Raw genomic sequence first — 15,130 nt, 5'->3', positions numbered from 1 at the left:
ATGTATATGGATTATTGAATTTACAATAGAGATTCTCCACCAATAGGAATGGCTTCATTTCATATATATTGCGCTGTACAGCACAGGGTTATCATTAAACCCACTGCAATGAAAATGTTGCACTTCATTTTTAATGACATTTTGACAAACACATGTACATCTTTTAAAGCACATTAAGAATGTATAATACAATCAAATAAATATCCTAAGACAGGTCAATCAGCTTTTAGTAAGTAGAACTTGTTAAACGATGTTACTTCAGACATGTAATTAAGAATTTTTTTAAACGCCAAATTTCATGGTATGATATCCATGATGCCTTCAGTAAAGAACTGTGTGATTGAAAAAAAGAGCAACAAACAAATTTCATTAAAGTTTAAACTACAACTTTTTTCACCAATAAGGAATTTAAAAAAAAAAAGTGTAATTAAAAAAAATAATAATAAATAAATAGAAAGTCTTGCCTCAACAATGTAAAGTGTAGTTACAACCTGTTGGTGATAAATGCAGTCCTTTTGGCACCTTAGCTGAAGATTTGGTATTGCTACTATGGTGAGTTGCCTTCTAATAAATCATGTTCAAAAACAGACTTCCAAAACTGATTTACAATTATCCATTATCAATATTCTATCTATTTATCAATAATAAAACTGGTCACAGAAGTGAACTATCCAACTATGCATTTTTTCTCCGTGAAATATTTATGCAATTCTTATACAGAAACAAACAGTTATGTGCAGTCTTTCTTAGAAATGAACGATTACATCATGTGCAATTACATCTGTAATGCTAAAACTTATTTTTAGGGGGCCAAGCAACAGTGCGTAATTGTGTTTTTTTGTTTTTGTTTTTTTTTGTCTAAATTGCAAAGAATCAGCCATTGACTCTTTGCTCAAATGGCTATAAAGGTTTTTATAACTTATGATGAGGCAAATCCTGTGCAAAATATAGTAGTTTCTTTTCAAAATGGGAAAGTTTTCAGAAATATATTAAAAATTGCAAATAGTACTAAAATTACAAAATATGCAAATCACTAAACAGCTGTAAACAAAAGGACATCTTTTCCATTTGCTTTGTTAGTGTAAGGACCCTTCTACATCATTCACTCTCCTTTACCTTTGTACCATAGTTGCATTTTCTATATCAAACCTTATCAAAGTAACTGTTGTACATTAAGATGTTCAGAAATATAAACTCTCTAAACAAATATTACATTTGACCACATTATGACGTTTGCATAAGGAATAATGGCAACCCTTTTAACCATTCTGTTCGTAGGTGCACATCCAATGTAAGGCTTTCTTTAACAGTACTTGCCCATACTTTGTGCTGTGTCCTCATACTTTGACTTAATTTTTACATGTTTATCACATGTTCTTACTGATTTAATACTTCGTTTTAAATCTGTAAGTTCCTTTCAAGTGCTTTCTTCTTTGCAGGCTTTTCTTGCTCAACATGTAGATAAAGGTCAAGCATTCTCCCCCCTCAAAAAGTAAGGTCCCATATCAGTTTTGAAAATGTTGTTGCCTCACTACTGCCCCATTTGCTCCTCAGAAATCCACTGGTCTTATCATCATAGTTGTCGCTTTTAGTGAATATCCAGAGCCTTTCCAGTAGTACCATTTGATACCATTGAAGCGACTGGTGTGTTGCCCGTGCTGATAGTATACACCGTTGAGATTGGAAGGGCCGCAGGCGTCGAACCACCAGCCTGTGAAAATAAACCGACTTTCTTAGATTAGTAAAACACAAATTAGGGCCTGTGTAAAGCACTCATGGCCTCGGTCTTGTCAGCTCTTCTCATCATCCAACAACTACCAACTGGGGAGGGTGAAGGCTAACACGTGCTTCCTCCAAGACACATGAAGCCAGCCAATCACATCTTTTTGACCTGCTGCTCATGCTGAGATTCACCCATGCTGCCCGCCCTCTTCCTCATACATGAGCTCACAGATGCCCACGATTGGCTAGTATTGCTGTGATTGCCAGGGAAGAGAGAGTCTGCCATCCCTCTCACCCAGAGAGCATGGACAATTTTGCTCTTTGGACTCCTGGCCACAGATGGCTGTGGCATCGTTGGGGTTCAAATCTCACAATCTCTGGACAGTATGGTGACCACTAATATTTAACCATTTGTAGTTACATTTAATGTTGCGGAATGTCCATGAGACAGGGTATTTCCTGTTATCACCTATGTTAAACAGACATAAACAGTCAATCCCTCAGCAGCCTCACTTCTCTGTCTCTCTCTCTTTTATGAATAACACAAAAAAAATGCAGCTCGTCAAGTTACCAAGAAACCAGGAAGCATTTACTGATGGTTACAAATGCTGACACTGGAGACTCCTTCCATAAGTAGTAAACAAACATCTCTTTACAGAAAACTATACCATATCAATGATTACACATTTTCCTTGTTAAATAACACATTTGAGTTATTATACTTGGATTATGTGGAGCGTCCGCAATGCACGTCCCTGTGAATAGGCTGTTACTATAGAAACCAATCATATTTGAGAATTCAGCCTCGCTCTTTTGTTTACCCAATTTATCACAACATTTGTACATTTCATACCAATAATTTCAGTAATTAGCAAATACACTTGATTGTGAGAAAATGTAGCTAGGATGTAGTGTTAAACTTATTCAAACCTCGTAGCAACAGGAAAGCTGAGTTAGCATTTTGTTGTAAACACCCGCAAGATAGAAAGCTTTGCAAGTCTGCAGTTCCCAGACTATTAATGTCAACTTTCACAAGGGCCCAATTCCCAAATGAGCTGAACAGTGATTAGCTCCCAGCTAATTTCGTGGAGAGTCATGACCCCAGACACGAAAAATGCAAGAAGAAAGGGGTGTTCAGATGAGGGAGCTTGTAGCAATGAGCCGGCTTGGATATGTGTGTGTGCGTGCGTGTGTGGATATTTGTATTGAGGAATTGAATGATTTCAAAACAACCTGCTTACCTCCTGTGGTTAGCTGTGAACACTTGCAAACACATTTGTCATTGTCTGCATCCTTTGTGCTAAAATCACTTCCTGGCTGGGCAAGGCTGCTGATTTTACCCGCAGTTCCACTGTAGCCTTTAAGGTGTATCCTGTGCAATTGGAAATGCAGAAATACACAATGTCAGAAGGAAGCCTGTAATTACTGTATGGAGAAGTGAGGGGAACGCAGTGAACACGCAGGTCAGGCTTTCACTTCTCTCTCTGTGTGATTTAACTGTAGAGGATACACACACCTAATTTAGTTTTAAACACTGTACACTGTTAACCTCTTAATCTAAGTGTAGCAGTTAATGCATGAAATCAGCTTCTATATTGGGCCTGACCAACACATTGTCCCCTCTCTCTCTCTCTCTCTCTCTCTCTCTCTCTCTCTCTCTCAAAGTCAAAAGGTTGCTTTATACTGGCATGACAAATATTAACATTTGTATTGCCAAAGCTTGGATACAGACTCTCTCTCTCTCTCATTCTTTCTTTCTCTCTGTCTGTCTCTATGTATGCTCTCTCTCAATCTTTTTGTCTGTCTGTGCAACTCTCTCTCTATCTATCTTTTTTCTCACACTTTCTTTCCTCTCTTTCTCTCTCTCTCTTGTTCTCTCATACTCTCTCTCTCCTTTCTCTGGTGCTCTTTCACACCATTATCCATCTGTCTGTCTGTCTGTCTGTCTACATTTCTTTCTCTCTCTTTCTCTTTTTCCTAAACTTTCTCAATATCACTTCATTTCTCTTCTTCCCATTTCCTTCTTTCTTTCAAACACACACACACACACACACTCTTTTTCTCTTTCTTTCTCAAGATCTCTCTCTTCTTTATATCTCTCTGATTTGGGGTAAAACAATCTATTTATTTCTTTTGATAAGATATAATGGAATCTCTCTCACACACAAACTGTCTGTCTCTCTTTCTGTCCCTCTTAATCACACAATCACTTTCTCTTCTGTCTGCCTTTCACACACAAACACATTCTCTGTCTTTTTTTCTTTCTTTTTCTATCTCTTTCTCTTTCTTTCTCTCTCACTCTTTCTCTGTCTATTTCTCTCTCGCTCTCTCTCACTCTCTCTCTGGCTCTCCCTACTTCCGTCTGTTTTCACTATGTGAAATGGACAACAGGAAACCCACGCTGTTGTCCAGTTTGTCCGGCTTTCCAGCATTGTTAATGTATGAAAACTTGGGCAGTGTTTGCCTTCAGCTTATTATTGTCGTGGGGTCAAACAGCAAGGGTTAAAATAGTTGGCTTTGCTTTCGAGGGAGCGTGATAAGAGTTCAGAGACAGCTCTGGGCTGTTGTCGTCCTGTTTCTGTATCTCATAGGCCATAACCATTTCCAGATGGCAAAATATTTACTTTGGAACAACGACAAGTGTGTGGCACCGCTTGTGAGACTTTGTGGCAGTATGAGTATAAAAGTACAACTGTGTATTTACTCTTGCTTATGTAATTAATCATGACACCAAAATAATATTTTTTGTTCACATTACAGATCATAATAAGAACGCCTATAACTGGGATTTGTTATCCCATCCATGCACATGCATAGTAGGGGTATAACACAATAACAGTATCTGTTTACTGCACCAAATATCCATATATGTATTCATATTTAAACCTGGAGTAGGCGTGGCCTAAGCTGGAAAGGTTTTTGTTTGTACCTGCACATGATATTTTTTAGAAAAAGCAAATTTAGTTGGTTCTGTTTCCTAGGATATAAACAAACTAGTAGCTTAATGTAAATCACCCCCTGACCAGGCAGTTACTAAGGATGAATGAGTGAACGCTGTACGTTCACATCTAGACGCTAGCCCACACTCGCATAAGAGTAAAAACCTTCCTCTTGGACAACTTTTTTTTGGTCATGTCCCAATGCATACCTCTAGTTTCAGCCAGATGTCATGTGAACCTTTCTGGCAAGAGTCTTTCTGGAAAGCATGACCATAGTGAAGATGATACAGGGGCTCTATCCACAGTACCATATAAAATGTAAGTAGTGCGGCTACTACATCTAAGACTATATTTGTAGACTATCAAATGCAGCACAGTACTATGAAAGCAAACGATAAACAGTGCATACTAGGCTTGTGCGTTATTGATTTCTCCATTTTAAAATGTCAAGATTACCAACATAATCCTCTAGGACCAATGGCCTAAAAAAAGAAAGAAAAAAAACAGAATTTCCACCATTTTAGGATTAAGGAGAGTAGGGGAATGTGTAATAATTCTACAGTAATGCATAGTAAACAGTAAGTAAGTAAGTAAATAAATAAATAAATAAAAATATTAACAGTAGATTTAACGTAATCCTGTTATAAATCTGCTATTTAACGTCCACATGGCCGGCATTTCCTCTACGGTGTATTTATAAATACATAGGGTGTGTTTATTCACTTTTAATTATCACCACCATTAACATTCTTAGTAAAGTGATAGATTTGACACTTTGTTGTAGACCTTTTGAATCTTTTTGACCTTTTCCGGCCAAAGTTTTTCAGTGGCATCCCTTAAAAATATAGTTAAATGATGTTAAATATGTACTTGCCTAATGGTAACTAAGTTTAAAATGAATTGCTAGATTTTATTTCACATTAATGAAGTCAAAATATTCTCCATTTGACCTTTGCAGAAAGAGAGTTGAGAGCATGCAACATGGAGGAAAGGGGCAGGGCTTAAGTGTCTGTTAATGTGGGAGAAATACTTGTGCAGATCATTGCAGATTCACATGTGGCTCATTTCCCATTTTACTGGAGAGAAAAAGACTGCCGTTTGGCATATTTTTGAAGCTCATACGCAAAACCGGTCAAGGTTGACAGGTCTGGTAATATTGTAATCAGAATAATCGTCACTGGATATTGTGGCAGGGATGATCTCGTTATATCGCTCAAGCCTAGTGCACACTTAACTGTATAGTCGAGGTGTGTTTCTCACCTGTACTTCTGCTCTTCACTGCTCAGGGAGAATTCATCATACTGAGAGAAAGCAGTGTTCCCGTCCCAGTCCGTAAGCTCTATCCGCAGCACGTATTGCTGCTCATTAGTCAGCTTGGAGATGTACTCATTACCCAGCCAGTGTTCACCTGAAGTGTCTCCGAACCCCTTTCAATTAGGAAAAGCATGAATACATTTTAAACTTCAGTAAGCTCCTTTGTTCCTTTAAGCACTAACTTCATCACTCAATCACTGTGACCAGTATCGGTATTTCTGCTTCTCTCTTTTGAGCAGAAAACCATCTGTCTCTTCCAAAGCTCACCATTTTGTATTCTTTCCACGTCTGATCAAAGTCAACAAGGCCACTGAATCGCTTCTGCACTATTGTCCATCCACCTGCCTCTGTTTCCATGTCACAGTAAGCCTGGAAAGAGAAACAGTGTTGTCTAGAAACATGTAGCTTGTGGGTGTCATACTTCCTGTCACATATAACTAACTTCCTTTCACTTCACTGCACTTCAGATCAGTACAGTGTCTGTTAAACTGCTGTTAATTTGCCAAACTTAAATGACTTCCCCTGAAAAGTATCTTAGGAGAGGGCTCAGTCTGCACAGGCATGTGTAAATTAACTACCTTAGAAAAGAAAAAAGGAAAAAAAAAGACTTTCTTTCTCGGGATGCGTTATTTCCCGGAAAGTCACTGGAAGTTCCTCGTGTTGTTACTGTTACTCAAATCTCTTGCTGTTACTCCTTCTTTTGCTTTGTTTTTCTCTCTCCCACCCCCCCCCTTCTTTCTTTCCCTGTTTTTCTTTTTCTGTATCTCTTTCTTGCCTTCTTTTTTTCTTTAACACACAATCTTTATCTGTATTTTTCTCTTTCACTCTCTCATACACTCACTCTTTCTCCCTCTATTTCTTTTCTGAACTCTTTCCCTTTTTTACTCCTCTCTTTCTCTCACATGCACATACTTTTTCTTTCTTTCTTTCATACACACTCTCATTGTCCTTATCTTTTTTCCCCTTGTCTCTCTCTTTCCTTTCTCTCACACACCTCCTTTCTTTCTGTCACTCACTTTTTCTATTTCTCTATTTCTATTTTTGCTCTTTCTTTCTTGCTCAAACACACTTGCTCTTTTCCCTCTTTCCCTCTCTTTCCCCTCTCTCTCTGTTTCTCTTTCTTTCCCTTTACTTCTGTCTGTTTTTACTTCTGAAATGGCTAACTGGAAACAGAACTCCTTCATACCTTTATTTGTTCTTTTGTGTCAGGAATTGTTAGCGTGTAGACCCCACTTTCTTTATTTCCAGACTTGAAGATGGCAGCGCAGTCTTTGTACTGTGAGGGTGTATCCTGCATCATCACTGATTTATCTGCTAGAAGAAAAAAAAGAACAGTGGATTGAGGCATGTAACATCACTAATTGCATTAGATTATCAAGTACTTTAATGGACCTTTTACACTTTCTTCGCTGATCTTTGTCGAAATCTAAAGCAATCTCAATTGTCCTCTTATTTTATGACCTAAATCACCCAGTGAAACAGTTTGCACCATCCACTCCCCGACCAGTTGCTCATGGGATTGCATAATATTATTCTGGCCACTTGTTTTTCCTCCCACATTCCCCCGTGTGATGTTTGGCTGTGATGCTGTGATGCTGTGGCGCTCACTCACGGGTGGGGATGTTGATGGCTTGGATGAGGTTGTTGACCGTCTCTGCCAGCTCATGCTGCTGTTGCTGCAGGGCAGTGTTATCCTCAGAGGCACGCTGCAGTTGCTGCTTCAGTTCCTCAATGATGCTCGTCTGCTTCTCCACCAGCTTCTTCAGCTGCTCTTTCTCCTCCTGCAGACTCTTCAGCTCCGCCTGCCTTTGGCCCTCCATGACCTCTACCCTCTTTTCCAGGAAGCTAAAAAATAAAAAAGAACTTATTATCAGGACTACTGTGAGGATTTTCACTTCTCTTTTATATCTCTATTATATGTCAATAATAAGCTTTGCCATTCCATATCCTCCACCCACATCCTCCAGAAGCTGAGAAAACAGAAATAGTACCAAATTATGCCATGATACGCAGTCACAGGAATGATGATCATGTTTGTTGCAGTATGTGCTATTTTGAGCTAAATTTGATAGATTTCCACTGAAGTCTTGACATAGCTGATCATCATTAAAGGTGGGTGATATAGCAAAAAATATCACATCAATATACACACACAAATTTAGCACAGTATTTACACCGAAATGGAATAAATAGAAATAAAAACCTTTCTTTTTAGTTTTTTTTTTGTTTTTTTTTTTTTGTTTTTTTTTACAATTGTAATGATTTTTTTAAAAGCTTAAACAGTATTTTTTCATTTTAAAGATTCAAAACTTTACAAAACTTTCTTAAAAGATCCAAAAAAAAAAATCCAAATCTGTAAATTTTACAATTATAAAGATTTTTTTTTTTAAATTCCAAACTTACAAAACAAAACTTTACTTTTTTAACAGTCCAAACTTTATGAAGCTAACACTGATCAGCTGTTTTCAACCAGAGTTAACTTATTAGAGACAAAACATAAAAATGTTATAAAATGATTGCAAGATACCGGCAACATATCAGAAAAGTATATTGTGAAATCATTTTCATCATGATTTATCATGATATCAATATTATACCATCATATTGCCCAGTCCTAATTATCATTATACAGTCCAAAATCTTGTGGAGTTTTGGCAGACACGGTAATGTGTAACTCTTCTGATTTAAATAGTTCAATAAATCCAAAGTACTTAGGTGTAAAAAAAGAACAATTTCTCACCTGTTTTTATCACTGAGTTTAGTTATTTCAGTTGTCTGCAGGATAATGTCTTTTTCCAGTTTATTCGTTGAGATTGAATTCTCAAGAAGCTGACGTTCAAGTCGCGTCGTTTGATTTATAACCTAAAGATCAAAAAAAAAAAGTTTCCACAGAAGGTATTTCAGATAAGCTTTCACTTTCCCACCCTTGTTCTGTTAATTGAACTTTTTAACAAAGCCTGCAAGTTTGCATAAATAAAGCCTTTAGATCTTTACAGATCTCTATTTTTCCACTCCAGTTCCCTTTACTCTGTATTGTTTCAAAGATTCTGTCTTGAGTGTTCTTGTGGATGATATGATGTGAATACATAAAACCTGCAGGCGTCCTCATTTGACAAAATACGAGCCACAATAACGTAATGAATTTTGACAATTGCACTTTTCCCCTAGAATAATCTGTCATAACCAATTCTCGCTGCTCTCAAATGCGCTGTAGTTGATAATACATGCCAGGGTGTGGGTTTAGACGTTCATTGGTTATGGATGAGCATGTGGGCATGTGAAAGCCCTTAATTGCGTGTAAGGAGTGTTCACACATCACTTGGCATCAAAGCAAAAGTCCTTGATGCATTTGATGAGTGGGGGGAAAAAAATGAAGTCGTACAGGGAAAAAAACCAGGACAATCAAATTTTAATAAAGGAAAGGGGACATGGGGACTCGAGGAACTGAAAGGTGGTGTGTACACTGGCCTCATTACTGAATTCTCCAGCTGAGTCATCACTTGATTTTTCAGAACTCTTAATGCTCAAGTTAAAATCTGATTAGCATCATGACTGAGACTTAGGCTTCCACGTATATATTGAAAACTCACCTGCGCTTCGACACTGGTGAGCTTTCGCGTCTGCTCAGCCGTGTGAATCAGGAGATTGGCGCCGATCTCGATCATGGCCGCCGTGTGGTTTTGCACGGTGTCGTGCTGAAGTTGGACCATGTCTTGCCTCAGGTTCTCCTGGATGTAGCTCTCCAGCTGTGAAAGGCAGAAGATGCAGGGTGTGTTGTTCAATTTTACAAAAAGCCACCTGTACGTTTTACGAATTTGACCTACTACTGCAATTTGACTATTTTCGGTTTCGGTTCTAAATGGTTCTGAGCCGTTGTAAAATCTTCGATATATGCACACCGGTGAACGCATGGCAACAGTAGAATTCTGTATTAAACCAATAAGACCTTGCACTAAAGCTATTGTTCTGTCCATAAAATACATCCGTGATGATCACTGTAACACACCCTCTTGTGGCTTATTGCTTTATTCTAAATCCAAAGTTACACTAAGGAAAGAGTTACATTTGTTTATAGATCAAGACTTTTTTTTTTTTATTTCAACTCCCTTAAAAATGTTGCACGTATTAAAATCAGATGACAGAATGGATACTTTGTGCTACATAAGATTGAGACTCACTGAGGATTATGTCAAGTCTGGGCAGATGTTTTATAGCTGTATTGCAGACCCAGAACTCATTGATGAGTTTTAAATGGAACTTGTCATAACAAGGTCATAACCCCTTTCAAGTAGACCCAAAAGGGCTAAATGTATCTAGACATTCAGAATGCATAATAGTCTAAGCCTTAGAGAAATATGTACTCTTGGCAGGCTTTTTGGCTAGTGGAAGCCAACGCTCTGTAGCTTGTTAAAGCTTTTTCTGTAAACTTCATAAGCCGTCACTGTTCGCACAGGTGGTCTTGTTAACACGAGTATCTGAAGACAGGTTGTGGTTAACCATAAATATTCAAAACATTGCTGGATAGCTTTGAGGAAACTGTACTGAAATTCAGCCTCCTAGCTAGTGTATGTTATGATAAGTGCTGTCCTTTTTATTTGTGGTATTAATACAGAAAAACTTAAAACACTTCAGAAAACTAGCTGAGAGTGCTGAACCTGCCCACTCTCTACTGAGCCTTTGTCATATTTTGGTTTTGTTTGGTTAAACACTTTTTAAAGCAAATGATCTAATCGTAAACCAGATGGGAGTTTGGATTGAATGTTTTGATATTTAATAAGTAATTGAAACTTTGCTACATTGTTAAAGTTTTCCAAAGTTCTCTTACAAGTTTTCTTGAGTGTCCTGTAAATATTTTAAGCGTCTGCCAATAAAAGGTGTACGTATAAACTAATATGAATACAGTTACAAAACGTGTTTGCCCTATCATCAGGGAGGCCTCTCGTCACGAGTTTGATTCCCGACAATACCACAGCTATCCGTGGCCTGGAGCCAAGAGAGCAAAAAATGGCCATGCTCTCAGGGTGGGATGGATGCCATTACGTTGTCGCCCCTGCCAATCACAGAAACACGAGTCAGTCATGCGCTAGTTCTTTGAGCCCATGTATGCGGAAGAGGGCGGATAGCACTTTCTTCTGAGTGTCTTACTCTGCCCTGTGATGCGGCCTAAGAAACAGTTCAAATAAGATGTGGAAGTTGGTTTTCTGTGTCTCCAAGGAAGCATGTGTCTGCTCTGTTGCTGGTAGTTGTCTGATAGGGGCAGCGTTAGCTAGCGGGTGGGAATTGGCAAGAATAAACTGGGAAGAAAATGGGGAGAAATCCAATTTTGCTATTTAAAAAAAAAAAATTCAGTGGCACGCACATCGTTGTTTTGAAACATAGCTAGCTTTCGCATTAGATGAAAGATGGAAAGCCTGCCAGAAAGTTCCACGGGGTGTCTGGTTCAGGAGTTGACTGCAAATCGTGTAAAAAAAAAAAAAAAAAAGTTTAGTTTTTCAGCAGCCCTGTTTTGGTTTTTTTTTTCAGTATTTCAAGGGCATAGTGGTAGTGTTCACATTTAAATAAAAAATAAAAAAAATCACTTCCTGTCTACACCACGCCCTAAACAGATACAAATAGTGGTATTGCTTTACACCCCTAATGTATTTAAAAAAAAAAAAACTTCAGGTAAGTGTTTCCTGAGCTGTAAAAACAAATGAATCAAAACACAAATTTGTTTGCATCCCACTGGAAGTGCTGTGTGTCTAGTGCTCGTCCAGTCCTTGTGCTCTTTCCTGCGTGGAGTTCCTGAACAGCAGACAGACCGGCACTCAAACAAACAGGATGGGCATGAGTGACGAGTTGCATCCTCAATGAAAACATTTCTATAACGTGACATGGGAGGAAAACATCAGTGTGGCTTTCGCCATTTACCGCAATATGTTTTCCTGCAGTTTATTTACTTTAATGCTATTCCGGAAGTCTTGTACTACTCCAGTTAGGATATATTTAACTTTTCCTCACTGATGAATGCCAAATTTGACAACTTTGATAGTCGGCACTAATTTTGTTTGTCTTCCTCTCTGCATTTCCATCTTGCGTAGAGTGTTGGTGTGCCATCGGAAATGCGGGCAGGACGTTTCACTGACAGCTAATGGTCCAATCAGTTGTAAGATTTCCACTAGGAAAGCTTGTTTGTTCTGTCTGTTTACATAAAACAGTGACTGTAAACTGGCACGTCATGTTAGCGTCATTGCAGAGTCATGTCCTGGCTGCTAATGAAGCAAATATGCCAAACATGTGAGATTCTGTAGCATGACCTCATGACACTCTGGGGTCTGATGCTTTCCTGTGACCTTCGCTTATAGACCTCGAAAGTGCCACTTAGAGGAAGAGCCTTTCCTCTGAGTGCACAGACAATGCCATATAATGTCAAACTGTTACAGTCAGAAAGGAAACCATGCCATAAAATCTGTTTACTTTGTTTTTTGACCCATCGCGAACTTTGCACAATGGTGTTGTGCCGGAATTTAATGCTGATATTCAAGGATTAAGGTAAACATGAGTACACTTTGGCAAGTGCAAACTCTGGGTTCATTTTGTTGCCTGGGATTATGCACCTGACTCACGGTGTATTTTCAGAACATCCTGTGTATTACCATAAAAAGCAGCTTTGCACTGTACACAATGAACTTTTTCCTCCTTTTGTATTTTCTCGTTTCTTACTTCAAGAGTCATTGCTTTCTGAAATGCACTTTCAAAATCCTTTCATGCATAACTTCACACTCAAACAAACTTTTTTGCTAAAAATCTTACTATTATTGGTCAATCTGTTAAGACAGTGGTTCTCAAAATGGGGTCCTTGACTTATCATCAGGGAGTTTATGATTTTTTTTTTTTTTTTTTTTTTTTTTTTTTTTTTTTTTTTTTTTAATACATTTTGTTAAATTTAAATACCCACTATTTTCAAAGTTGTCAGATTTCTTGAGTGTTGATAGTTTATAGCTTGTTTGAACAGTCACCTGTATGGAATGGATTATAATAATGCCAAAATTGAAGGCTGTACGGCTCCAAAGAATTTATGCATTTACACAATGAGCCTAATATTTGAATAGCTGACTTATTTTTTATTCATATGTTCAAAATGATTAAAGTAGCACCTGACTGCAAAAAATGAAGAGATTCTCAGTTGATTCTGTGTCAAACCCAATTTACTGCGCTAGTTACAGGAGATATTCTTGGTATAATTAAGACGTAGAGAGAGACTGTTTTTTAAAGTGTTTAAGATGATTGACATCATCCATTTATAGGAAAACTTTTTTCTTTCCGCCTATTATATGAATACATGTATGGTTTTTCCATACAGAAAATGAAATAGGTCTGAAACTTGAGTAGTCGAGCTTGTGATTTTTGGCATTACCCATGCTGTTTCATTACACTACTTCTAGTCCATGTTTTGTCTGGATATATAGAAAGGAAAAACTATTACAGCAAAAATGTCCATGAGAAAATTTGCACATGCACCTGTTCTGGTCATATAGGAGGATCAGTATACACATCTATGGAAGAGCTGTTTAAAATTACATGCATACTCTAAGATCTATTTATTTTTTGCATAAATTATATTTCATAGCCATTTTTCTGCCATCAATTAAATTACATGCATTAGATGTTCCTTTCTAATCTTCCATAATGAGCTGTTCAGTCCTGAGACGCATTTTTTTTTTGTATAAAACTTCTGACTCTTGATACTGGTCCTGCAGCAGGTGAAGAGGTCTTGGTCTTCCTTCTTATCATCATATAACTACTGAAAACACCTGAGGATGATATTATTCAGTGATGGATGAAACTGTACCTTGAGCAGCCACTGAGTGTTGTTCTCCATGATGGTCTCCAACTGCTCCAGCCTCTGTAGTGACTCCTCGTATTCAGCCGGGTCGTCTTTCTGCACCTGGTTGCCATAGCTACTCGGGGGGCACGTCTCCTGCTCAGGCAGAAGAAACGTGTAGCTGCATGGCCCGTTCTGAATCTGATACTGCCTCTTGCCGGCTACGTAACCTTCCCCAATGGTGAAACAGAAGCTTAAAATGAAGATCCCAGCATTCAGCATCTTTTTTTTTTTTTTTTTTTTTTAAATAAATGTTTAAGTGGGTTGCCCTGCACGTCCCCACGTGTCAAATTCTCCGAAGCTTAAGTGCTGCTGCCACAGTGCCCCTGTTCAGAATTCTCCCACAGCTTCTTGCAAGCTTCATTTATAATGAAAGGCAGGAGGTGGAGACAAATATCAGTGTGCAGTAGTAGAAGCGTCACTCAGCAGCTCCCAAATCTTCAGCTGTCTCTCACACTCTGCGTCCTGCGTGAGCTGCTGTGTTCCTCTGACTGCGGGACTTGAGAGCAAGACCCCTCCTTCTTAGACAGGAGCAGGGGACGCTAATTAAACACTTCCCGTCAGATGGTCCCTCTCAGCTGCCTCCTCTGCTCCAGAGAAAGTCTGCGTGGACTGGCAGGAGAGGACAGGACGACAATGGCGGGATTAGTGTTTTTCTTCAAGACGGCCACTCTAAAAAAGCCCTTCAGGATGCAGCTGTGTTTCTCAAACCATTCAGTTTCGACAACGTTAGAGCATGAGCTTTTTTTTTTTTTTTTTTTTTTCCCTTTTTCTTCTTCTTCTTAACCCCCAGCCACAATAATAAATGTGCATAATAAATGTGGTGGAAAAGACATGTTTGACTTGTCACATGGTCTTGATGTTTTTTTAATCTCAAAAAAGCACTAGCTTCCATTTCCTGTCTGGTCTGCCATATCTGGAAGTCGTTAAGAGACGAGCTGAAAAGCAGCGTAGACGCAAGTATCTGGCTTCAGTTCAGGAGTCATTTATAAAGCTCTTAAAATTCTTAAAATCTTAAAATTCCTGATCTCTATTAATTCCACAGCTGAAAATATTCACCCCAAATTCTCATAGATGCCGTTGGAGTTACTGTTACATTGTAAATTGTGTTTACAGATGCTTCTGACTTTGGTGCTGTTTAACTGTGACATTCATATGTGTATTATGCAATAAAACACAACGGGGTGTGCAGTTATAGGAAAATAATCAACAACAGCGTAGCGTGATACAACCTGACGTGAAGCCGAGTCACTATTACCACCTTGAAGTTGATTGATTTCCTTTAACATCA

At 38.4% G+C, this 15,130-nt stretch overlaps 2 protein-coding genes across 10 annotated transcripts in view; one reads left to right on the top strand and one right to left on the bottom strand.

Annotated features, from left to right (window-relative positions):
* mcph1 (microcephalin 1) overlaps nucleotides 1-15,130 on the top strand; it is a 35,880-nt gene that overhangs the window by 15,761 nt on the left and 4,989 nt on the right. The window contains exon 14 of one of the 8 annotated variants that reach the window (XM_026939285.3): nucleotides 13,715-13,777. The exons of the other annotated variants lie outside the window; for them this stretch is intronic. Coding sequence (XP_026795086.3) covers nucleotides 13,715-13,762 — 48 coding nt within the window. The 3' untranslated portion in view covers nucleotides 13,763-13,777. Of the gene's footprint in view, nucleotides 1-13,714; nucleotides 13,778-15,130 lie in introns of those variants that run through there. 8 annotated transcript variants of the gene reach the window in all.
* On the bottom strand, nucleotides 112-14,851 carry angpt2a (angiopoietin 2a). Of its 2 annotated transcripts, none has more exons than XM_053232463.1 (9): nucleotides 13,807-14,851; nucleotides 9,566-9,721; nucleotides 8,716-8,837; nucleotides 7,588-7,820; nucleotides 7,162-7,289; nucleotides 6,243-6,344; nucleotides 5,922-6,088; nucleotides 2,964-3,094; nucleotides 112-1,711 (listed from the first exon to the last, which is right to left on the bottom strand). In XM_053232463.1, the coding sequence occupies exons 1-9, from the start codon at nucleotides 14,059-14,061 to the stop codon at nucleotides 1,551-1,553; spliced, it is 1,455 nt and encodes a 484-aa protein (XP_053088438.1). In that variant the 5' UTR covers nucleotides 14,062-14,851; the 3' UTR covers nucleotides 112-1,550. The 2 variants fall into 2 exon arrangements, with proteins under 2 accessions (XP_053088438.1, XP_053088439.1); XM_053232464.1 differs by having other exon boundaries at nucleotides 7,162-7,286; nucleotides 13,807-14,850.

Source organism: Pangasianodon hypophthalmus, chromosome 3 (assembly GCF_027358585.1).
Source record: "Pangasianodon hypophthalmus isolate fPanHyp1 chromosome 3, fPanHyp1.pri, whole genome shotgun sequence".
NCBI classification, from domain to species: Eukaryota; Metazoa; Chordata; class Actinopteri; order Siluriformes; family Pangasiidae; genus Pangasianodon; species Pangasianodon hypophthalmus.
This window is presented reverse-complemented; position numbering and strand designations above follow the sequence as displayed.

Coding starts and splice junctions, on each gene's coding strand:
- angpt2a (XM_053232463.1), bottom strand. CDS start 14,061: ATGCTGAATGCTGGGATCTTCATTTTAAGCTTCTGTTTCACCATTGGG. Junction 9,722..13,806: donor ACACTCAGTGGCTGCTCAAG/GTACAGTTTCAT, acceptor TGCCTTTCACAG/CTGGAGAGCTACATCCAGGA. Junction 6,345..7,161: donor ACACAAAAGAACAAATAAAG/GTATGAAGGAGT, acceptor TTCTCTTTCCAG/GCTTACTGTGACATGGAAAC.